This window comes from Plecotus auritus, assembly GCF_963455305.1.
Source record: "Plecotus auritus genome assembly, chromosome: 8".
In the NCBI taxonomy this organism is placed as follows: domain Eukaryota; kingdom Metazoa; phylum Chordata; class Mammalia; order Chiroptera; family Vespertilionidae; genus Plecotus; species Plecotus auritus.
In genome coordinates, this window is record NC_137782.1 from 1,128,122 (window position 1) to 1,153,308 (window position 25,187).

The 25,187-nt window shown below is 55.7% G+C and overlaps 1 protein-coding gene across 4 annotated transcripts in view; it reads right to left on the bottom strand.

Annotated features, from left to right (window-relative positions):
• The window catches only part of ZNF521 (zinc finger protein 521), a 321,390-nt gene that overhangs the window by 16,873 nt on the left and 279,330 nt on the right, over positions 1 to 25,187 (bottom strand). For all 4 annotated transcript variants that reach the window (XM_080686741.1, XM_080686738.1, XM_080686739.1 and 1 more), the window contains 2 exons: positions 13,965 to 14,096; positions 10,690 to 10,805 (listed from right to left, as the gene is read on the bottom strand). In XM_080686741.1, the coding sequence (XP_080542867.1) occupies positions 10,690 to 10,805; positions 13,965 to 14,096 (248 nt within the window). The remainder of the gene's footprint in view (positions 1 to 10,689; positions 10,806 to 13,964; positions 14,097 to 25,187) is intronic.

The following is a 25,187-nucleotide window of genomic DNA, read 5'->3' on the forward strand; positions in this document are numbered from 1 at the left end:
AAATGAGCAGTCTCTTGCTGAGCGGCTTCTGCAAGAAGGAATTTCACCTGTCATGGAGTTTGTCTGAATTTCAGGATTTATCTCGGTGCAAAATTAATAAAATACCAACCAGGATTTCAGGCTGACTGCTCGGCCGTGTCCTCTCCGAGCGATCTCTCACCCGCGCCAACCCGGACAGGGAGCCTCCTGTTCCCGCCCGCGTGTCCTCGGCCACCCGGACGCCCGGCTGAGACCCAGCGCCGATTTTACACGGGAGGCCGGGTCCCGCGTGGGCGCCGCTGTCGCCGAGGGGACCGCTCCCCTGGCCGCTGCGGGGCGGGCGTCCAGGGGGATAGGCTGGGTCTGAGGCACGGAGGGTCCACCATCCCTGCAGCATCTAACACGGGCCCCGGGCATCGCAGCCGGGAGGCCCGCACGCTGGCAGCTGGGCCTGGAGAGAGGCCTGTCTTTAAAAGGAGCACTAGCCACGGACCACGCTAAGAGCACGTTCTGGGAAACATGACAGATGAGTCTGGACTCAGCCTGAGCCACAAGGCGGTTTCTCCTTTTGTTTGTTTGTTTTTAAACATTTTTATTCATTTCAGAGGGGAAGGGAGAGGGAGGGAGAGGGAGGGAAACATCCATGACGAGAGAGAATCACTGATCGGCTGCCTCCTGCCGGCCCCGGCTGGAGATCGCGGCGGCAGCCCGGGCAGGTGCCCTGGCCGGGAGTCCAACCGTGACCTCCTGGTTCCTAGGTCGATGCTCCACCCCTGAGCCACGCCGGCCCAGGACCCCCTCGGCTGGGCAGAGTGGGATGGGGCGGGACTCGGGGGGGAGGGTAGGGAAGAGGGGACTGGACGGGAGGGAGAGACCTCTGCTGGCTGAGCTGCCCAGGGTGGGGCCACCTCTGCCCCGAAGGCGCTGGCAGCTCCAGTTAGTGGGGCGGGTGCAGCCCCGGGTTTGACCATCTGGAGCGGCGGCTGGGCAGCCCCCAGGCCATGTCCTCAGAGTGGCCGACATCACGCCACCGGCCCCAGCCCCTGGACAGAGCGGGCAAACACCCCTCAGAGTGGGCACTGAACCCCACTTCCCAACAGGATGGACACGGACGGTCATGGACACCGTGTGGCTTCTGGGCCTCCCACCACCACCGTCAGACACGGGGGCCTCTTTCTGCCTGGCCATCGGCAGGGCGTCCAGGGCGCCCAGAGCCGGCTGCTGGCTTCAGGCGATGGCTGCCTCCTGCCCGCTGTCTCAGGGACGTTTTCCAAAGGGGCCTGAACGACACGCAGCGTGCTACTTCCAGGTGAAAGGACAGTGAGTATTGGAGCCTCTGCTACAAAGCATAGTAGCCTCCCAATGTGACCCCAAGGGAGCCCGGGGGGGGTCGGGGAGGGAGGAGGGAGGAGGGAGGAGGGGGGAGGGGGAGGGAGCAGGGAGGAGGAGGAGGGAGGAGGGAGCAGGGAGAATGGAGGAGGGAGGAGGGAGGAGGGAGGATGGAGGAGGGAGGAGGGAGGATGGAGGAGGGAGGAGGGAGGATGGAGGAGGGAGGATGGAGGATGGAGGAGGGAGCAGGGAGGAGGGAGGATGGAGGATGGAGGAGGGAGGAGGGAGGAGGGAGGAGGGAGGAGGGAGCAGGGAGGAGGGAGCAGGGAGGAGGGAGGAGGGAGGATGGAGGAGGGAGGAGGGAGGAGGGAGGAGGGAGGATGGAGGAGGGAGCAGGGAGGAGGGAGGAGGGAGGATGGAGGAGGGAGCAGGGAGGAGGGAGGATGGAGGAGGGAGGAGGGAGGAGGGAGGAGGGAGGATGGAGGAGGGAGGAGGGAGCAGGGAGGAGGGAGCAGGGAGGAGGGAGGATGGAGGAGGGAGGAGGAAGGGGGGAGGAGGGAGCAGGGAGGAGGGAGCAGGGAGGAGGGAGGAGGGAGGATGGAGGAGGGAGCAGGGAGGAGGGAGGAGGGAGGAGGGAGGGGGGAGGGGGGAGGGGGGAGGGGGGAGGGGGGAGGAGGGAGGGGGGAGGGGGGAGGGGGGAGGGGGGAGGAGGGAGGAGGGAGGAGGGAGGATGGAGGAGGGAGGAGGGAGGAGCGAGAGGGAGGAGTACAGGCAGGTGGTGGGGGGACGCAGGGTGCTCCCAGCGGGGTTCCCTGGAGAGGCGCTAACTCCACAGGGGGACGCCCCCACCCCCCACAGGGCTGTCACGAATTATAACTGAGCGGAGCGGGGGCTCAGCGCCTGGCTCTCCGCGAATGGACTGTTTCATTCTATTTTTTGCACGACCACCTTCACCCTTACGGCCCTCTGTGAGGGGGCTGTTAGTCTGGGCGGTTTGAGGTTCCACCGCTGTTAAAGGGTCTCCTTGCCCATCACTCCCTGTTCAATGGCAGCCCCCAGCACCGCTCTCAAGTGCCATCCATCCATCCATCCCGCTGCCTGCCTGTCGCCCACTGCGGGCTGGGAAGTCTGTGCCCCAGCAAGGGAGCCAGCCGCCTGGCGGGGCAGAGCCGGCGAGGGCTGCGGGCTCGCTGTGGATCTCACAGTAACGGGTACGCATGTGGGCGCCTCTGAAAGTCCGCCCGCGGCTCTGGCTCTGACGCTGCCGCCCTTGCAGACCCTCCTCCAGGAGCAGCCTGTCACGCTCCCCCAATGCACAGCAAGGACTGATCCCGCCGCTGTCCCGGGTCCGGCCACGCCACGATGCACGCCTGGCTCCTCCCTGTTTCTAGCTGACGTCCAGCATGGCCCCGCCCTCGCCCTCGCCCGGATTGTCGGGGCAGTGGGACGGGGACGGGTGCTTTCCCAGCGTCGGATCCCAGTTTCAAACACAATGGGTTTCATTCTTGGCACCGGTCTCTTCGAGCGCAGGACCACAGGTCGCTGTGCAGAGCGAACAGCTAAAATACGAACACAGCCCGGCGGGCATGGCTCAGGGGTTCAGAATCGACCCAGGAACCAGGAGGTCACGGCTCGATTCCCGTCAGGGCACAGGCCCGGGTTGCAGGTTTGATCCCCAGCGGGGGGCAGGCAGGAGGCAGCCGATCCAGGATTCTCTCTCATCCTGGATGTTTCTCTCTTTCTCTCCTTCCCTCTCTGACATCAATAAAAACATTCAAAAATCAAATAACACAGGAACACACGGGCAGACGCAACGTGCCCTCCCTGGGCCACAGAATGTTCTAGAAACGGGGTTGCCACCTCTCTCCAAAGACTCTGACAGCAGAGGTGCTGAGAGCAGCTCTGTGTGTTCAGGACAATCCTGACAGCCGTGCCCGCGGTGCCTCGTCCCTAATGGGGCGATCGGTGCTGTGGCAGCAGGCGGTCTTGGCGACACCGCAGACGGCAGGGCCAGCCGAGCCGGCCAATGCGGAACGTGGCAGAGGGAGGCTCGTTTCCAGGGGGCGGAGGGAGGGCTGGCGGCCCGGCCAGGGTCTCAGTGCACCCTGGCTGGATGCTCCATAAAGCCCCGATGGCAGTCGGAGATGGCCATCTGTCGTCAGCTGCGGGCCAGGCGAACGCGCAACGTGGGGGCAGGTTGCTGACAACAGGGCTGCGGGAGGTGGGCGCCTCGGAGCAAGGAGCTGGCTCCCCCTTTTAATCGCGAAAACCAGCCACCGATAGGAACATCAAGAAATGAACGGATGGAGGATTTTAAAAGCTGGGCGGGGCGCCGCAGAATGATTCAGACGTAAATAGGAGGCTGCTTGCCCATCGCCGTCACCTCTGTCGCCTGCCCTCGGTCCCATTATCCACTCGGCGCTTGATGATGTGCCAGCCGGACACCTGGTGAAGCAGGGAGGCCGCGTGAGGGGCAGGCGGGGGGGGGGGGGGGGGGCCGGGCTGCGCCCCAAAGCATGCACACCGATCCAGCATCGATTGGTACAAAACGGGCCGCCGGAAATGCATTTGCTTGTTTAGTCCGAGTGAGTTCCCTGTGAGAAGCGGGCTCCTCTACCTCTCTGCGCGCTCGGCTCCATTCCCACACGCAGCTGCACCGAACGGCAGAACAAAGCCACCTCGCCACAGGGGCAGTGTCCGTTCTAGACCTTAGACCAGCCGTGGGCAAACTGCGGCCCGCGGGCCGGATCCGGCTGTTCTATCCGGTTCTCTTGCTCTCCCCTCCGCTCCTTTACTTTGAATTTATATTAGTTCACACAAACACTCCATCCACGCTTTTGTTCCGGCCCTCCGGTCCAGTTTAAGAACCCATGGTGGCCCTCGAGTCAAAAAGTTTGCCCACCCCTGCCTTAGACTCTCTTCTTCGCTCATACCAGCCCCAGTTCTGTGCTACGTGCAGATGATGGGGGGGGGAGGGGGGCAGGGAGAGAGAGAGAGAGAGAGAGAGAGAGAGAAGGTGAGAGAGAGAGAAGGAGGGTGAGAGAGGGTGAGAGAGAGAGAGAGAGAGAGGGAGGGAGAGAGGGAGGAAGAAAAAGGGAAAGAGAGAGGGTGAGGGAGCGAGAGAGGGAGAGAGGGGGAGAGGGGGAGAGGGGGGACAGGAAACTGAGGGGAGCCGTGCCCTCGTTCTGCGTCCTGAGTCCTGCGGGATTAGCTTGCTGCCTGCAATGGGAAGGCCAATCAATCCTGATTGAATTATCCAACATGAACAGCTGAAAGTGATCAAAACGAATGGTGACAACACCGCCCCGGTCAATACATCGATGCAAAGGGTTTGGTTCCTGGAGATTCGATCAAATGAAAGAAACAGATCCATGTAACCACCGAGCAAATTAAGTGGAAGGCCCTGTCGCACCAGCTTCCTCCACCAGCCCCGCAGGCCCGCGAGGCGCCGAAATGAGGTGGCCTGGAACCGCACGCTCTTAACCGCAGGCTCCGGCGACACAATTTACTCTCCTTGCAGGATTCCGGAGTCCACGCCACGCACCCGCACGCCGGGATCACAGCCCCAAGACCAGGAGAGGCACAGAGCCCCGTGGGGCCTCGGGAGACGGTGCGCGATGGGGAGGCACAGACCACCCACGAGGCGGCGGGAGAGCTGGCCCCACGCTGACGCCCCCCCCGCCCCCCCAAGTACGGAACCCGGCTAGGCCAGGCCCTGACAGCGTGAGTGATGGGCACACCTTCCCCATCCGGGGCCCCCCCCAAATCGATAGGCGGCCATACTTCAGCATCAGGGAAGCTGTGACGTGGAAACAGGCCTCAACATCAGGTGGAAACGCATCCAAGCAGGAAGTCCAACCGCCACACAGACAATCCCATCTTTCCACTGTGGCGCTGCCTGAAGTCTCGGGATAGCCCTGGCAAGCTCACCCCAGGACTCGGTGGAATGTGGAAAACAGGCTCCCTGAGTTAATGAAGGGAAGGGCTGAGAATCACAGGACTTTTTCTTTTTCTTTCTTTTTTTTTTTTAAATATATTTTATTGATTTTTTACAGAGAGGAAAGGAGAGGGATAGAGAGTCAGAAACATCGATGAGAGAGAAACATCGATCAGCTGCCTCTTGCACACTCCCCACTGGGGATGTGCCCGCAACCAAGGTACATGCCCTTGACCGGAATCGAACCTGGAACCCTTTAGTCTGCAGGCCGACACTCTATCCACTGAGCCAAACCGGTCAGGGCCAAACTGGACTTTTTCATGCGGAAGGCTCTCCCAGCCTCAAGTGCACCTCGGCCAATGCCCTCTCCCCCTGCCGACAGAATTCCCTCCCCACCCGCTCCATTCCTAACACGCCGTCTGCGGGACTTTCTACGGGGACCCGTTGGAAGAGGACAATTTGATCCCTGCCATTGAATTGTAGCTTCTCTGGAGGCACCAATTAAAGGGCCATTACCGCCTGGAAAGAAAGTGGCCCATTCAACGGCAGCGTTGCGAACGCCCCCCCGCTCACACCTGCATAAACCACTCGGCACAAACACGCATTGTAGGATGTTATTCTTGGACCACGCTGCCCCGCGCTCCAAGCTGCTTCCTCAAGGTCTGCAGTGAGGGCTGTAAGGTCTGTTAGGAAAACATGGGGAACATTCAACAGATTCATTCGCTGTTAACGTAACGGAATGTGCGTTTGGTTCCAATAATGCACTCTTTATTCCTCAGCACATCTTCCCACCCGTGTGTGAGGGGGCCATGAGGGGCACTGGAATTCCTTGCAAACATGGGAGAAAACGCTTACTGAAAGGAAAAGATGACGCCCTGCCCACGATTCCACATCACGTATCTTGGGGCCGGCAGTGGGAACTCTGGGTCAGAAGGGTGTAGTAGACCGTGTGACGTACACGTACGGATTCCATACGGGAAAGGTGGGTCCCAGGTTGAGTTTTCCACAGAAACAGGTTTCATTAATTCTAAAAGGAGCTGTGGTCTGGGAGGCCCACAGGGTGGATGGCTGAGGCCTTGACCTTTCTGAAGATGGACAAGGTATACTGAGGAATTCTCAGAATGTGGAAAGGCCTTGAAGGCAGTATTAGTGAAACAACACACCCGTGTGTGTGTGTGTGTGTGTGTATGTGTGCATATGTGTATAGGGTATATAATTTTATGCCCACAATGAGAGGCTTTTGTGTTTTTAATTGGAGGTAGATAGTGAAAGAAATGCAAGTTACATGTTATAGTCATGACGTCATGTAGGCGCCATGGAAAGATACACCGTAGCCCTGACACCGGGCAATGTGGAGGCTCATCCAGACGGACCTCCTTGCCTCACTCTGACGTAAGAAGCAAAGACACCTCGCCGAAACCGGTGTAGTTCAGTGGATAGAGCTTTGGCCTGCGGACTGAAGGGTCCCGGGTTCGATTCCGGTCAAGGGCATGTACCTTGGTTGCGGGCACATCCCCAGTAGGGGGTGTGCAGGAGGCAGCTGATCGATGTTTCTCTCTCACCGATGTTTCTAGCTCTCTATCCCTCTCCCTTCCTCTCTGTAAAATAGCAATAAAAAAAAAAAAGAAGAAGCAAAGACACCATATCCTTTCTGATCTCCAACAGGAGTTCAGTTCTTGGGACTTTAGGTATATAACCGTTCATGAAAAGTCCTTCTTTCTAACCTTTAGGGGCATAAAAACATAGGTGAATTCTAGTGGCATGACATGTGTCAGTTTTAAAATCTGCATTTATTTTACGTGCCAAGGCACGACCTACTGAGGGCTGATGTCAGAGATTCATTTTCCTGCCCTGTTGCTATTTTGGTTGGTTACCAACCTTGATTTCTATTGTGGCCTTCCTTTTAGTCCAGTCCCCCTCATTCTAGAAATGTAAAAGAACGGTACTATGGTTTTCGTATACGTACCACGCTCACGTTCTATACAGGAAATGAAAGAAATCAAGATCTAAAAATCACATTCAATGCTCCCTCTCTACACCCCTGGGTTTTTAAAAGGTCATTTGGGTAAAGAAAGCAAACACACAGGAATGGGAACGCCTAAGGTTAAAGCATCAAAATCCGAACACTCAACACTAGAAAAAGTGAATTCTCACCCATTTTTCCTAATGTATTGAAAGTGAAAGCCACGGCTATTACTGGGGGTTTCCTAAAACAGGCGCATGTGCATCTACCACACAGATAATGATCACACACTAACTAGAAATGATCACATGTCCTAAAACAGCCCTACTACCTAGGAAGTGATCCGACGCTGACTGTAAATGCTTGCGTAGGAATGGGACGGAGCCTGGGGACTCACAGCTATGCATGACTCCGAGTTGTTAGCCTGGAAAGAGAATGCTCACAGCCTTGGATTATGACGTGAGACTTACGGCCCCCGAATCACAATCTGAACACATCAGACATGTTTGAAGAGATGTTCTGGCCCCTTGAGATCGTAAGGACCTCCTAAGACAGCCTTGGGCAAACTACGGCCCGCGGGCCGGATCCGGCTGTTCTATCCGGTTCTCTTGCTCTCCCCTCCGCTCCTTTACTTTGAATTTATATTAGTTCACACAAACACTCCATCCATGCTTTTGTTCCGGCCCTCCGGTCCAGTTTAAGAACCCATGGTGGCCCTCGAGTCAAAAAGTTTGCCCACCCCTGTCCTAAGAGCTCAGGGAGTCTGTGTTGTGTAACCTGTCTTCTCTACCAGTGGCTCCTGCGTGTGACCCGGGGACATGTGGGGGCCCCCAGATCCTTCCAGGGGCTCTATTAGGTCAACGCTCTTCTCACAATAACATTCCTATGTCATTAGCCCTTCACAGACTCATCCTCCCATGTGTGTTTGGCGGAGTTTTTAGAGGCTTCTTGGCACATGACGTGATCCCTCTGACAGCTGGGAGAATTGCGTGTCTGTCTATTCTTGTGTTTAAAACATGTCTCATTTTTTTTCTAATAGAGAAACTATCAATAGCCACATGGATCAAAGCCCTTCGTGGTCCTCAATCATGTTTAAGTGTAAAGGCATCCTGAGATCGAAGAATTTAAGAACCACCGGTCTTTATGGATTGTGGGAAAGAGTGAATCCTCTATGTTCCATGAAACCCCAGAATGCACCATGGAAGAAACTGGGGGTCTTGCAGGATGTCACTCATTGCTCAGCTCTATCTGCTCCACCTCGGGCCCCAGGCCGGAACTGCCAGTGCTGGGTTCTTTTAGTGAAAGGCATTGAAGCTTCACCACCAGGTCGGTTCCATTGGAACCTACTGATACAGCTGCTCCCTCATCCACGATCTCACTCTCCCTGGTTTCAGTTAACCATGGTCACCTGCAGTCTGAAAACAGTAACTGGGAAATTCCAGAAATAGACAATTCCTAAGTCTTGAATTTCACGTGGTTCTGAGGAGCGCGATGAAATCTGGTTAGCCACCCCGCGCTGCCCTGTCTGTCCAGGAGGCAAATCACCCCTTTGCCCAGTGTATCCACATTACACCCCCCACCTCCATCCCCCTTCCCACCCCCGTCCACCAGTCACAGCCTCCTCGGTTATCAGATCAGTTATCGGAGAGAGAGAGAGACCACGCTCGCATAACGTTCATTACAATACACTGCTGTAATTGTTCTCTTGTATTGCTGTTGTTGTTACTCTCGTACTGTACCTACCTTTTAAACGTAGCTGTCACAGGCACGTGTGTACAGGAAAAACACAGCACCCACAGGTGCTCTGTGGTCCCAGGCCTCGCCTGGGGGGTTTCGAGTGTGCCTCCTCGGGTGAAGGGGGGACTGTATGGCACAGACGTGGAGACTGACTGCGGACGTGTTTCCAGGCACATTAGATGGAAGTCAGTCTCCACAGAGTCTCCACGACTTGGGTTTTCTGCTCCGCTGTTTACATACTAATGAACAGAACCACGAGGTGTATTGCCCACATCCCTCACAGCATCATAAAAACCAAAGCGACTCTTCCTTCGATACCTCGTGCGGGAAGAATAAACGTTCCAACAAAAATGTAGGCTCCTTGCTTACGGAGACACCATTTTACACAACCCTCTAACTTGGCCCGCCTTCTCTACTCAATTCACACAGACCGGACCGAGGAGAACTCTATTGGAAGTGATGACAAGCCAGACAGCAGCTGGGTTTGGTCCCGTGACATAATGTGTCAGTTAAATGGGCTCACCCGTGCTTTCCTATTTTACTTCACCGCCTTAATTTGCTAGTTGCTCCCTTATAGGATAACTGAGAAGATAACCTCTAACTTCCTTATTTTGACACAAAATACAAGCCATTCCACCTTCCCCGAGCCAGGGAGGCACAAGACTGCTCAGGGCCCGAGGGTGGGGCGGGGCCAGGGAGTGGGCGGGGCTCAGCCAATCCCATGCCTCCCTTCTTGGGCTGTTCCAGGAAGTCAATACAAAAATAGAGTGACCCCCGCCCAGTGTAGGCTAAATGAAGAATTTATGGTTCATAAGTGTACTCATCATAAAATAATTGTGAGCTCAAATCCATTCTCCACCAAGGGTTGAACAAACACATGTGTCTCTCACACGATTTCATCAGAAAAATCAGGATAGGTATTATGCTCATTTTCCAGATGAAGTCACAACAAAAAAATAGTTATTTTCCTTTTGGTAATAAGCCCCAGGATCCAGTCTCTGACTCATTATTTAACTATCAGTCTCCTGCTAACCCAGATTCCCGTTATATTTTATAGGTTACGCCTTAGAACCAGATCTGTCCTTCCATGGTTACCTAGCAACCACCCCCTACATGTTACACGTGTGTGTCATTGCTTCCCATCTGAGGTTCGGAGCCATCCTGGACCTGAGCAAGGTCACCTCTCTCGCAAGTGGGACGCTCAAGGCTGCCCCGAACACGTTTGGTGCCAACATGTATCTCGAAGGCCGCCGCAAGCACTAACCCCTCTCCTCTGCCCCGTGGGAGAAGCACCCCGCGGGGGAGCACGGCTTCCTGTGCCTCCTTCTCCCTTCCGCGTGAGAGCCCCCCAGGACCGGAACCGGCCGTGCCTCCCGCTGGAGCCCGGAGAGAGCAGAGCAGGAATAAAACAGGGGCTGAGAATGGGCCCTGACAAGCGAGGGGCCTGGGCGTCCCCCTCCCGTCCAATCAGCCTGACCCCCAAGTCCATCTCCCTGGGTCAGAAGGTCTAATTACAGGGCTGTTCTCCTTCTTTTCATGATTGACAGCAGCTGGAGGCAAAACCACTTAGGTGTCTGCTGATCCAGCCCCCCCTCCCCCCCCCCCCCCACTGCCCCTCGGGCCCAGCACACCAGGCATCCTGGGCCCAGGCGAGCCCTTCCCCGAATCCGGACCGAAAAGCCCGCATCCCCTCCCTCCGGGGGGGCTGCCTCGGGGTCCAGCCCAGCGCCTCGCGGGACGTCACCTGCAGCTCCGTTTGGAAGAAAAACTTCTGTGGACACTGTGTGCAGTCATAGATCTTGTCTTCTTGTCCGTGGGCGGAGAAAATGTGCTGCTGCAACTTGTTTGCCTGAACAAACACTGCAACGAGAAAAAACGGGGCGCCGTGACTTTCTCTCCAAAAAGGCCTCCATGGAGCAGCCCCGAGAGGAGACCCAGAGGCAGCAGACTGAAGGCACAGGCCTGGGGGGGGGGGGGGGGGAGCGGGAGGTGACCCCCCGCCAGGGGCCGGGGGAGCTCGGCCACCTTCGCTCTGCCCGGTCTCTGGCTTCCGTGACGATGCCCTCGACGGAGCACCGGATTCACCCCAACGGCCCCCAAGTCAAGGCTCACGGAGGCCCCGCTCCCTGTCAATCTTTTCAACAAGGAAGCCCCAAATTGCCAAATGCGCAGCTGCACTGTAGGGACCCCGATTTCTCAGCCACCCACAGGTTAAGAAACCATACATGCCAAACCCTGTTTCCTGTATTTGCCTACAGTCAGGAGCTAGCAAACAGCTCTCTGTTTAAACGCGTTAATGCCGAGAATGATACCGCACGGCAGCTCGGGGGCATTGTCTATAAATATGAAACAGAACCGCAGGTAACGTCTCTTTGGGTCCTTTAAGATCAACTCAGCCTACACACGGAATGCGAGGGTTTTAATAATATAAACATGTTCAATTTTAATGACTACAAAACAAGGCCCTAAGCCTGTGTAACGGTTTACCTGGGAGACATCCTATTAATAATTAAATTGTAGATGCCAGAGGCAGTGTTTGGGTTGGCAGCGCGGCTCCTGACGGATGCCTGGTGCACTGTGACCTGAAAAAAGTTCGCCTCCACCATATTAATGGGGACGGGCGGGGAGGGGGCTTATTAAAAGACGCCGGCGTTTGGCGTTGACTCGGCGCTAATCATTAAAATTATTCTAATCGCCAGCCGACCTAAAATATTAGACTATTGCTCTTAGGAGTCATACATTTTAATCACATTTCTCATTACCCTAAAAACGGCTCAGATTTCCTCTCCCGCCTACCAATGCCAGGGCCCCCCACACCTTCCACGGTGATTGCTAAAAAAAAAAAAAAAAAATCACTTCAAGATACAGGAAAACGATTTAGGCCTGTCAGCCCAGAACGTGCAGGCTGCTCGTGACGGAAGCCTTTTGGTCGCTCCCCCACATCACCAGGAAGAAACGGGTTTTCGTACGGATTTGCAGCCAGTGTCCGTGTCAGTTGGCACCTTTTACGAGGGTTCTGGCCATGCCACGGAAGAGCTGTTTCCTGGGGGGTCTTCATCGTGAGGAGATCTAGGACCCCGCCCCCTCATGAATGTTTATAAAGAATCCAGACGCCTGACTTGTAGCTCAAGATAAATACTACATAACGGAATTTTTTTTAAGTACAAATTCAGAAGAATAAAAAAATGGTTCCGCCCTCGCCGGTGTGGCTCCATGGATGGAGTGTGGGCCTGCGGACTGAAGGGTCCTGGGTTCGATTCCGGTCAAGGGCGTGTACCTGGGTTACAGGCTTCATCCTTGACCCTGGTCGGGCACGTGTGGGAGGCAACCCATCGATGTTTCTCTCTCTCTCTCTCTCTCTCTCTCTCTCTGTCTCTCCCCCTCCCTTCCACTCTCTCTAGAAATCAACGGAAAAATATCCTCAGGGGAGGATTCACAAAAAAATAATAAAAATAAAAACAAACAGGAAAACAGGCCTGAACGAAGCTGAGGCTGTGGGATTGCCGAGGAAGCAGCCCGGCAGCTCAGCCCTGCTCCCCGTCTCATCGCAGCGCAGAGCGCCAAGGCCGGGCCCCTGAGCGAGGAATCGACGCCTGGAATGTCGCTCAGGAAACAAAGAGGTCACTTTCGAGAGCCTACACGTTTGCTTTTCCTGAGAAATCAGAGACAAAGCCTGGAGGGACTTAACCGCCGAGTCCAGGGCACAGGCAAAGCGACCACAGAGGAGCCGTCCGGGGTAACGGTGTCGCCGGGGAAGTACCAGCACCACGTCCTCCGGCCACGTTTCAACCCCCCGGGGCTTCAAGTTATCGTTTCTGATGGACATTTCTGGGGGTGCTAAAAAGTGACCTCTTACACCACAGCTAATACAAATTTCTTCTTCAATGTGTCTATTTATATCAACGTCTCCATTAAAAATTCCAATGTCCTAGGACCGTGGTCGGCAAACTGCGGCTCGCGAGCCACATGCGGCTCTTTGGCCCCTGGAGTGTGGCTCTTCCACAAAATGCCACAGCCTGGGCGAGTCTATTTTGAAGAAGTGGCATTAGAAGAAGTTTAAGTTTAAAAAATTTGGCTCTCAAAAGAAATGTCAATCGTTGTACTGTTGATATTTGGCTCTGTTGACGAATGAGTTTGCCGACCACTGTCCCAGGATAATGAATGCCTTATCAACGGTTGCCAAGTTCAGGGACTTTGGGGAGGATTATAATAATCTTTTCATTTCTAGGGCAGGCGTGACTCAGTGGCTGAGCGTCGACCTATGAACCAGGAGGTCACCATTCGATTCCTGGTCAGGGCACAACCCCAGGTTGCAGGATCGATCCCCAGGGTGGGACGTGCAAGAGGCAGCTGATCAATGGTTCTCTCTCATCATTGATGTGTCTCTCTCTCTCCCTCTCCCTTCCTCTCTGAAATCAATAATAATAATAATATTTTCATTGCTTATGGGCAGTGTTATAAAGCCAGCATTCTGGCCTGCCCCATGAAGCCATCTGGCCTGGCCCTCCCTACGCACCGGGGGAAGCTCATTAAATGTGTGACCGGATGCAGCAGGCTAACTTTTAAGGTGAGATCTGCACGGCCCGCCAATGATGTCACAGAGAGCCACGCGCCCTCTGGAAGGTAAAAGGCTCCCAGCCCCGGATCACGTCTTCCTTCTTAAATAGCAGACGCACAAAAAGCGGCTCCGTCAGGCTGTCTTTGCCTCGGTAACCTTCTGACGTTGAGAAGAGAAAGTAGAATAAAACTGGGATGTCATTGTCCAAATGGAAAAGTGCAAACTTCTGAGAGGACCTGCAATGCCATTTGCTCGTCCTCCTGGCTAACCTTCCGGCCCGTCGGAGCCTCTAAGTAGCCGCGATCAATAATGCTAATGGCAGAATCAAACACCTCCTCCCCCAATGAGCCGGCGTCCTCTCTGTGCCGGGCCGGAGCAGGGGGACCTGAGCTGGGGTGGGTGGGTGGGGCATGGGCGCCAGGCCTGGGCGGGCCTGGCCCACCTGCACGTCAATCGCCTACCTGTGAAGCACACGGGGCACTTGAAGGTGCCCCCCATGCCCTCGAAGCTGTGCTCGATCAGGTGGCACTGCAGTTTGGCCGGCGAGTCGAAGGTCTGGCTGCAGAGCTTGCATTCGTGGTTCAGTCCTTCGTCTGTGAAGGAAAACACACGAGGAGAGACGTGAGAACCCACCTGTGTTCAGGGGCGACTGAGCTGATGAGGACTGCATACGGGCACCCACTGCCCTCGCCTGCTGGCAGCGTATATGGTTTCTGGTTACTTCCCTGGATGCGTGTATATCAATTTAACACATTCCCGAAATGTAGCATTCAAAGCTGACACGAAGGCGGATTTCAGCGTAGGTGGTGCATTTTATTAAGCGCTTACAGCATAACTGGCGTGTCAGCAACCAGGCAGCTCCTTCTTCCACCATAGGCTGATGGGCTGAGTATTTCCCAAGCCCTCAAGATAAAGGACCCACAGAAAGATGGACAGCTTCTCCCTCAGGCCTTTGCTCCGGTTCACCTAGAAAGTTCTAGACGTTTCGATTTCGAACCATAAATTTCTGAGTGGTATTCCCATTAATGAGATTTCCTTTTTCTCATTCCAAAATTTTCAGGGAATGTTAAGATACTATCAATGCTTATTGGATCCTGCAAATGCTCTTTCTTTGTGTGGTACTCCCAGACCCCGTCTCTTCTCCATTCCTTCCTCCTTTACTTTGAGGGACAGTTTCCATCCCACCCCCCTCACCCTACCCCGCCTGGACGCGGCCTCCCTTCCCGAGGTCCAGGCTCACTTTCCAGAGTTTTCTTCGATGTGTTAGGAACAAGATGGTAGAAAAATATTTTCAAGTAGTAACAATCCTATCTAATAAAGAGGGAATATGCTAATGGACCATCACTCCGTCACAAAGATGGCTGCACCCACAGCTGAGGCCAAGTTCCCATAAGGAGCCTTAATGAGCAATCAGCAGGGACCTCAAGCTACGCCCTCCCCCGCCCCCGGGGAGATTGACAGGGGACCTCAGGCCACGCCCCCCACCCTGGCGTCAGGCTTGGGGACCTCAGGCTGCAACCCCAGCCCCAGTGCCAGGCCAGGGGACCTGAGGCCACCCCCCCGACCCGGCGGGGCTTGACGGGGGACCTCAAGGTGCACTTCCCATCCTGGTTCTGGGCTAGGGGACCTCAGGCCACGCCCCCCACCTGGCGGGGCTTGACGGAGGACCTCAAGGCACACCCCCTGCCCCAGTCTGGGCTGGGGGACCTCAGGCCACCCCCCTTCCGTCCTGGCACTGGTCCAGGGGACCTGAGGCTACGCCCCCTGCCCAGCAGGGCTTGACAAGGGTGGGACTGGCTGGGTCTGGATCTAGCCCAATTGGGGCGGGGGGGCCTGGCCGGGTCTGGGTCTCATGCAATTTTGAGGTGCATGTGGGTGAGCAGGGACTTGACTCTGGGTCCCCTGGTGAGCCCTAGACTCTGACAGGAGGAAGGTTTTCATATACATTTCATTAATTTTCTTTCATCTCTGACACTTCTATAGAAAGAGAAAGGGCAAATAGCAATATTAAATTATTACTATTATTATTATTATTTTTATATATATTTTATTGATATTTTACAGAGAGGAAGGGAGAGGGATAGAGAACCAGAAACATCGATGAGAGAGAAACATCGATCAGCTGCCTCCTGCACACCTCCCACTGGGGATGTGCCCGCAACCAAGGTACATGCCCTTGACCGGAATCGAACCCGGGACCCTTCAGTCCGCAGGCCAACGCTCTATCCACTGAGCCAACCTGGTTTCGGCACAATATTAAATTATTTCCTCTAACTAATCCCCTTTTAATGTGCACGAATTTCGTGCACCGGGCCACTAGCTGCTATATACTGTGTAACGTTAGTGTTATCGATAAAACCTGTTGTTTTTACGTTGCCTTTTCCCTCTCGTTAACATGCTTGTGAAATTTAAAACTTAACCTGACTTGCTTCAATGAGCGAGAGTAAGAGTGAAAAGCAGCAGCCCTCGGAGGGACCCCGGACTTCCTGGTTTCAGACCCTGTGGTTCTAAGTGCACACGGACACCAATTCTTCTCCCGCCACAGCCCGGAGGCTCCTCTCCCATCCCCATGCTACAGAGGAGGAGGGGGAGGAGGAGGGGGAGGAGGAGGGGGATGAGCAGGGGGAGGAGGAGGAGGAGGAGGAGAGGAGGAGGAGGAGGCGGCGGCCCAGGGAGCGGAAGCGACTTGTTCTCAGTCACAGGGGCAATCAAGGATGGAGCCAAAACCTACCCCGAGGCCGCCTGGACTCGGACCCTGGCAGCTTGGCTCAGGGTCTGGGACCTTCACAGAGAAGCTAAGGCCAACACCAGCTACCACGGGGCGACCACTGAGAAGCGTCAAGGGTTAGGGCTGCCATTTAACCTGACGTTATCTCGCTTTTCTCTTCTCTTGTTTGCAACGATTAAACATGCTACGAAGGAACGCTGTGTGGGACACCCCAGATCTGGGGAACGAAAGACAAACGCACACGGGGGGGCGGGGGGGGGGGGGCGGCACGTCCTCACCACGTCCTCACCATGTCCTCACCGTTCGCTCCTCTCGCTCAGCTCCACACGGGCGGGTGCCGGAGTCCTCCTCCCGCCCATGTTACCGGCAACACAAAAGCCCAATTACAAAGTGAGTGATTATGCGCGAACGCGGGGTAAAATCGCTCTATTTGTATTCCTAATCTTTCCTCCCACACGAGCGTGCGTCTTTAGAAGCGGAGGGTCGGAACTGGTGGAAACAGAAGCCAAGTACTAATTAAGCCACCCAGCACTGTCTACATTTCACAGGAGATAAAAGCCGACGCTGTGTTTGGGTGGCAGAGTAAACGCCTCGGTTATAATTATGTAAGAAGGGGTTTAATGGTGCACACTGACATGACAAGGGGTTACACAGGAAGCTTTAGGGATTATATAAGATCCAGGGGTTTGTATCTGTTCTTTTCTTTTTTTTTCCTTTTAATTTTAAAGTTACCCAAAATTTGCCAAATTTTAGATCTTGAGAAACGTAAGAAACACCATTTATCGTAGGGTCCTGGGTCCGTCCGTGAATCCTCAGGAAGACTTGCCGAATTTAAACATTTTCTGTTTCCTCAATGCTGTATGCCTTTTTTTGGTAGTACGACAGTAACTAAGAGTTTTATAATTTTATCGTTAAACTACGTGTCTGGCACAAGAACCAGGAATGTGGCCTAGGGGTGGAGCGGTACCCACAGTTGCTCCAGAATTCTGAGACGTCCGCTCTCTGGGAAGGTCCAGGGGGCGTTCCCGGGGCTCGGGACTGACTGTCACACGAACCTAGACGCACCTGATGCCAGTACCTCGCCGATGTGCTGCTCTCTTCCTGGACCCGGAGCCTTTTGTTTGGGAAACAACGGAAGGGACACGAACAGAACAGGTGCGCGTGGATCTGCACGAGGGGCATGTTCTCCCCCGGGTTTACTCACTGCTGACCCGAAGCCCCATCACAGAACGTGGACGCGTCCAAACGCAGTCCCGGGACCCCACACAGAGGCGGCACACGTCTCCTCCCCCCACGTCACAGAGGCGGGAAGCGAGGCCCGGAGAGCTGACATGCCTTTGCTCGGAGTCGCAGGGCAACCCCTGGCACGAGACTCGTGCAGATTTCGCTCCAGGAGCCGCCCACGTCCCCTGGGGAGGCCCCCAGAGCCCGCCAGGACCATCCCCGCGGGAGAGGGCCCTTCCGAAGCCCTTCCAGTAAAGGCACGTTCGAATACGGAGACCCGGTAGGAAGGTCTACCTGCCTCTTCAGCCTGAGGAGCAGAGTGAGGTCTTTTGCAACAAATCCTGTACCTCCTTAGCTCCCCAGGACGGAAAACAGACGTGCCCTGTCCCACAGCGATGCGCGGCGAGCCGAAGCCAGCCAGCTCAGGGTATGCAGCTCCCCCCCCCCTCTCCTCGCCGGTCCTAGGCTCCCCCCACCACGGCCACAGGGTCCAACGCAGAGCGAACGAGAGATGGGGGCCCGAAGCATGACCACCGGTGAACGGAATTCATTTTGCAGTTTGTCACTGAGGAAGGGGGATCGGCGGTGACGGCCAACGAGCTTATTTATAGTAAGAGCTGTGAAAGCTTAACCTTATGCAGCGTCTGTTCCCCTGAACTCGCGCACGCTGACATTTGCACGGCGAGGCTGGGAGCCGTGTCTGAATTTGCAAAGACCGGCTAAACCCTCCGTGCTGCGGGACGGGGCTGCGTCCAGCCCCGCGTCCTTTCCAAGCGGAGCGTCTCTCCTGCTTTCTTCTCGTGGGGCGCCGGGGAGCGCAGAACAGGAAGGAGCGACGGCGGTTTGATGTCAAGTCGGCGATGCTGTCAGCACCTCCCGTGTCAGGTGACCTTCAGCCTGAGACTCGGATTCTGCCCACAGAGCCACGGCTCGCGCCTCGCCGCCTCCTCTGCTTTCTTCCTGGAGGTGCCAACAGTTTAAAAATTCAATCCGAGTCACCCTCCCTGCTCTCCGGAAAGGTAGCAGCTGACAGTAATTGGATAATAGAGCCTGACTCATTTATTACGGAGAGATTCTGAGTCAATTGATTTAATAACCATTACAATATTCCATTAAGGATATAATAGGCTAATGCAGCCCTATTTCTTATTAAGAGTTATAGATGGGACCTGCGGAGGAAGCTTCTAGATTCCTCGTCCTTTCTGCCCATGCGTCCTCCCCAGGTTTTCTGCAGTGGGACGATTTATTTGCCTTTGTAGGTAACTTTGGGAACGGAAGCACAAAAAATACCAGCCTTCCTGGGCCCTGTTAATAAAGATGGACTGCAACGCTGAGATTCTGATAACCAGAAAGTCGGGCAGGAAATGAGCAATACTGCGCCGTGAAAGACCCCGGGACTGAGCGTTAGGCTGGAAAGCATCTGAGCGAATACCCACGAGAGCAGCCGTGGGCGCAGAGAAAGGGAGAAGGTCGCGCCGGGGTGCCAACGTGCCGACGGGACGAGAACCTGGAGCTTCAGCATAAATCTGCTTCTTTCCAGAACAAGCAGGAAGCCCCGCTCTGTGGCGTCCTGGTGGGGGGAGGGTCACGTGGCCAGCGCTGGGGTCCCCGGTCAGGAAGGGCGACGCGCTGCGGGCAGCCGCCTTCCGTCCGGGCCAACCGCCGCCCGCGTGCCCACGATGGCCGGGCCGTGGTTAGGAGGCGGTGTCCCGGGGACCTAACGTCAGCTGGAACCACCGCTGCCCTCTGCTGCTCTGCAGGTCCGTGGGGACATCGCTGCGCACAGGCCCCGGGTCACCTCCCAGGCGAGGCGCGTGCAGCTCTGACTCCAGCCTCCGTGTCGAAGGGGAAGCATGGAAACCCGCCGTGGCGACAAACCTCGTCGCCTGAGCTGGGGCGGTGGGGCTCCCGTCCCAACGGCTGTGAGAGCAGCAGCTGTCTGAGGCCGTTTCGGGGGGGGGGGGGACGATGTCTGTCTCGGCTTCTCAAACCTGGACCAGCACCAGTGCGCACCGGCCGTGCGGTCACGGGAAAGCCATCGCCACCGCCGCCGGACGCTCAAGCACAGCACGAGCTCTGAGCTCCTCCGTGGCCCCTGGGGGCCCCGGCGGACGACCCTGCCGTTTCAGTTCGAGCTTTGAACAAGGGGACCCCGTGAGCAGCCGCGACCGTGCGGCCCAGGCTGGCCTCCTCGGCCTGCGGCAGAAACAGATCTGGAGCCGCTACGAGTGCGCGTGCCGTGGCTGACTTACGGCGGCTCTTACCCCGGGAGTCACCGGGGGCCTCTTGGACGGGCTGGTCAACACCAAGGCCATTACCCAGGACCGATGTGTAACTGTTTGTAAGTAGAACTCCTCCACTCCTCGGCCCCTGAGACCGGCCAGCGGGTCCTCCCGCCTCCTCCGCCACATCCTGTGCAGGCCCAGGTCCAAAGGTCCAAACGCTTCTGGGCCACACGCACAGGCTGTGACCCGAGCGGGAGCCGGCCGTGCCCTCGAAATCCACAGCGAGCGTCCGAGGCCCTGCAGCTGCGGCTTCTCCAGCTCCAGCGCGTGCACCGCGCGCACACACATTAAACCCAAGAGCACTGTGCCCTAACCAGCCCCCCTTCTTTGGCTGTCCTCTCTCCTGAGTTAATTTCCGAGGACACACTTACAAGCGGGGGTCTGAGGAGTCAGACAGAACAGCCGTACACGACACAACTCACCCTCGGCTGCGCTGGCTCCCCCCCAGAAACCGGGAGCAGGACAACAGGCCGAGCGCGCTGCGCTTTGCCGGACCACGGCGCTCCGGCCCCTGCAATTTGTTGCACTAGACCAGGCGTCCTCAAACTACAGCCCGCGGGCCACATGCGGCCCGCCGAGGACATTTATCCGGCCCGCAGGGTGCCGCTGCCTGTCCTGCTTCGCAGCCGACGCGTCCCGGGCCCGCAGTGCGCATAGGAATTTGTTCATAGTTTTTTTTTAAACTGTAGTCCGGCCCTCCCACAGTCTGAGGGACAGGGAACTGGCCCCCCGTTTAAAACGTTTGAGGACCCCTGCACTAGACGCTGCGCATATTCCACAGCTGCACCGTAGCTCCCCGAGCTGCTAACTTGGCAAAGGAGACTGTGACTTACGGCTCTGAGTCGGCCAGGAGATGAGTCATTAAGCCTCAAAGGGAGGCAGCGTTTCAGACTGTAGAGTACGGTGTGACCGGGCTTTGCACTGGTTAGGACAGCCGTGGGCAAACTACGGCCCGCGGGCCGGATCCGGCTGTTCTATCCGGTTCTCTCGCTCTCCCCTCCGCTCCTTTACTTTGAATTTATATTAGTTCACACAGACACTCCATCTATGCTTTTGTTCCGGCCCTCCGGTCCAGTGTAAGAACCCATGGTGGCCCTCGAGTCAAAAAGTTTGCCCACCCCTGGGTTAGGAAGTTCTGCCCGACGCCTTTTTATCTGTATTATTTTTTATTTTTTTGTCCCATGCCTTTTAAAAATATATATATATTTTTAAGTTGAGTTTTAGAGAGGAGGGGGGGGAGAGAGAGAGACATCAATAATGAGAGAGAATCATGGATCAGCAGCCTCCTGCATGCACCCACTGGGGATCGAACCCGCAACCCGGGCATGTGCCCTGACCGGGAATGGAACCCTGACCTCCTGGTTCATAGGTCGACGCTCACCACTGAGCCACGCCGGCCAGGCTCTGCCCTATTATACTTTGAACACTTTGACTTGGAAATGAATCTTGCCTGAGACCGACCGACACTAGCACCTACTCGGACTTCCTCACAGCCGCTTGGGAGGGTCCGCCACTGCCAGGATCCCTGAGCCACGCGGTGAAAACAGGAGACTCACAACAGAGAGGATGGGCGTGGGGCCAGTAAGAGTGAATGCGCACCAGGGACCTTGATTCTGACCATCCACAGTGCCTCCCCCTCAGGGACCTCAAGAAAAGCAAATGGGCCAAAACCGGTTTGGCTCAGTGGATAGAGCGTCGGCCTGCGGACTGAAGGGTCCCAGGTTCGATTCCGGTCAAGGGCATGTACCTTGGTTGCGGGCACATCCCCAGTAGGAGGTGTGCAAGAGGCAGCTGATCGATGTTTCTCTCTCATCGATGTTTCTAACTCTCTATCCCTCTTCCTTCCTCTCTGTGAAAAATCAATAAAATATATTTAAAAAAAAAAAAAAAAAAAAGAAAAGCAAATGTTATCCATTCCGTGTGTCTCAGCCAGAGTCTTCTTTCTTCTTTTTTTAAAAAAATATACTTTTACTGATTTCAGAGAGGAAGGGAGAGAGAAACAGAAGCATCATGATGAGAGAGAATCACTGAACGGCTGCCTTCTGCATGCGCCCCCCCCCCCGCCCCCCCCGGAGATGGAGCCCACAACCCGGGCCTGTGCCCTGACCGGGAATCGGGCCTGTGCCCTGACCGGGAATCAAACCGTCACGCCAACCACTTAGGCACACCGGCCGGGCCCGGATCTCATTTCAAGATCGATAAGGTGCTTCTGGCCACGGGCCTAAGGGCTGCGATGCCGCTGCCCTTCCTGAGCAAGGCCCTGACCCTGACACTGCTGTTTCCCGTCCCGGACTTCTCTCTGTCAGCAGGGCAGGGAGGAAGCGGTTCAGCAGGGAAGGCAGCCCTGCACCCGGCAGATTTCAAGGAGCCCGGGGGCTGCCTGGAGCCCCATAAACAGCAGCAGCTTGGAAACCAGCAGGAGGTCCAGGTGGGTTGGGATGGAGAGTCAGGCAGCGGGATTTCAGATGCTCTGAGGTGTAATAGCGTCCAATTCCTTGGCTATTATGATCGGTTCTGGCTAGCAGTTACTAGAATATTCTCATGTAGGAGAAAACCCTGAAATGCTATGGAAACAATAAAACCAACAACCCTCCAGAAAGGTGGCTTCCCTCGGCCCACAGGGACGCGGCAGCGCCAATTCTGGCACAAGCTGGGTGAGGGGTAGGCACGGAGACTAGAGACGCCTTTCAAGCCTGGCCAGGGCGTCTGCACCCCGGGCCTTATCCTCCCCTTCTCCACTTTCCTGATCTCAACAGGGGCCCTGGAGTCGAAGGCTCACAGAAAACAGTGCCAGCAAACAGCTTGGAGGTAAAAACTTGGGCTCCAAATGTTTTTATTTAAAACAAACAAACCCCAAGAACATCAGTTTTGGGTATGGCACTGAAAAAATCACTTTGAACTCCCGAATCCTCTCCCCACGGAAAAACACGTTCTGAACCAAGAACAGAAGAAAGCAGTACCGGTTATTAGATACTTGCTTAGTGACAATAATGCTAGCCCCGTGGTCGGCAAACTGCGGCTCGCGAGCTACACGCGGCTCTTGGGCCCCTTGAGTGTGGCTCTTCCACAAAATACCACGGCCTGGGAGAGTCTATTCTGAAGAAGTGGCGTTAGAAGAAGTTTACGTTTAAAAAATGTGGCTCTCCAAAGACATTTCGATCGTTGTGCTGTTGATATTTGGCTCTGTGGACGAATGAGTTTGCCGACCACTGTGCAGCTAGCTCAGGGGTGGGCAAACTTTTTGACTCGAGGGCCACCATGGGCTCTTAAACTGGACCGGAGGGCCGGAACAAAAGCATGGATGGAGTGTTTGTGTGAACTAATATAAATTCAAAGTAAAGGAGCGGAGGGGAGAGCAAGAGAACCGGATAGAACAGCCGGATCCGGCCCGCGGGCCGTAGTTTGCCCACGGCTGATAGCTCAACAAAAGGCCAGCGTGAGGGTGGGGTGGGCGCGAGAGCCGAGACCAGCTGCACCTGAAATCCACCCCGTCTGTTTGGAAGGCAGGGCTGCGTGAAAACAGCGGCTCCCCACGGGGAGCCCGGACTTCCGTACTCGTCGCTCAATTCCACTGAGAGGGAGGGACCCAGATTCCTTGGACAATTTCCTCCTCTCTTTATGGTCCCTTGAATACACGAAAATAAGCCCTTTTCCTCGGACAGAGTTTTCCACCACTTCATCTTTAATGCTGCTCTGTTTTCTGCCTTGGCAACCGGCGTATGCACACACAAGGACAGTATGAAAAATGCCCTCCCATGTCCCGTCATAATCAGACGTAAGAGATATTCGACGTAGGAGACACGACAGGTTTCCGATTCAGTCGTGCTCTCCGGCTCTTGCCCGGCCTGCGAAAGCGTGGAGGTGGCAGTCCAGGGCGTTGTAATACCAAGCAAGTGCCCGCCTGGCGTGGCTCCGTGGATGAACATCGACCTAGGAACCAGGAGGTCACGGTTCCATTCCTGGTCAAGGGCACAGGCCCGGGTTGTGGGCTCGATCTCCCCTGTGGAGGGAGTGCAGGAGGCAGCTGGTCCATGATTCTCTCTCATCATGGATGTTTCTGTTTCTCTCTCTCCCTCTCCCTTCCCCTCTGAAATCAATAAAAACATATTAAAAAAGATACCAAGCAAGTGCCAGGACGCTGGTTTGGGCTATTCATCCGTTGGTGCGTGCTCAAGGCGAGTTTTAGGGGGGCGAGGGCAGGGTCTGTTACGTGCCAAGCGCCCGGGACAGCACTGAGCTCCCTGGTTAACACATATTTATTCCATGGATGGGAAACAACAGATCCTTAGCCAGTCCTCCATGTAACTGCATCAGAACAAAATGCCGAGGCGAACACCAAAGCAATGCTTACTATTGGGCGGCTGAGTTTCCAGAGCCTGCCCCCGCCCTTTGTACATTCAGCCCACCGCGTGCGCGGAGGGGTCCGCTGATCCACCCTGGACGGCGTGCCCAAAGAGACTTCCCGAAGGAGACGAGGATGCCTGAGAAAGGGGAGCACTCACCGAGCACTTCTCCTCTGCCAGCTCCTCTCCGGCGAGAAACGTAGGGCTCAAACTCACCCTTATTCCCAGAGGACAGTCTCAGGACATACGGTAGCCCTGACACACGGGAAGAACCAGGTCAAAGAGGGCCCCCGAGCCACAGAGCATCTCTCCATCCTACACCCACGACCCGGAGCTCGTGTTTCAGACCATTTCCGTCAGGAGTTGAGGATGCTTACCGGGCACAGCCCCGTCCTGTGATCTAATCGGTTAAGGCGGATGGATGCGGTTATTTCACTCTCTGCTTCAACTTTCTCTCGTCCCATATTCAACGCCTACAGGCACTGCCCTCCCCGCGGGCTCCCGGCGCTGGCGGACATGCAGGTGTACCCGCCTCCGGGCCCATGGGAGAGGAGGGTTCTGCAGCGTAACCTGCTTCCAAGGTAAGTCCCGCGGGAAAAGGTGTTGTAGTGTAACCCCCATCTTACAAAGGACGCCTCAAAAAAAAGGTCGAATTATGGAGTCATTTATTAACAGCCGGCGGCATACGAGGGAGCAAAAGCACTCCAGACCTCGCAGCCCCGAACAACCCGCCACATCTGGCCTATATTGGCAGAACATCACAAAGGTATCGACTACATCGCTGGGTCTGGAATGAGGAACCTGTTTCGCGAAAAAGCACATTCACAGAAGCAGAACCTGAGCAATTCAACCACCCAAAGCATCCACGAATCACCGAACCAACAGAAGCGCACCACCCGGGACCACCTGGACAATCCAGAACAATGGTGCTGTCCAGACTCCGGCACCACCTGGACAATCCAGAACAATGGTGCTGTCCAGACTCCGGGACCGCCTGGACAATCCAGAACAATGGTGCTGTCCAGACTCCGGGACCACCTGGACAATCCAGAACAATGGTGCTGTCCAGACTCCGGGACCACCTGGACAATCCAGAACAATGGT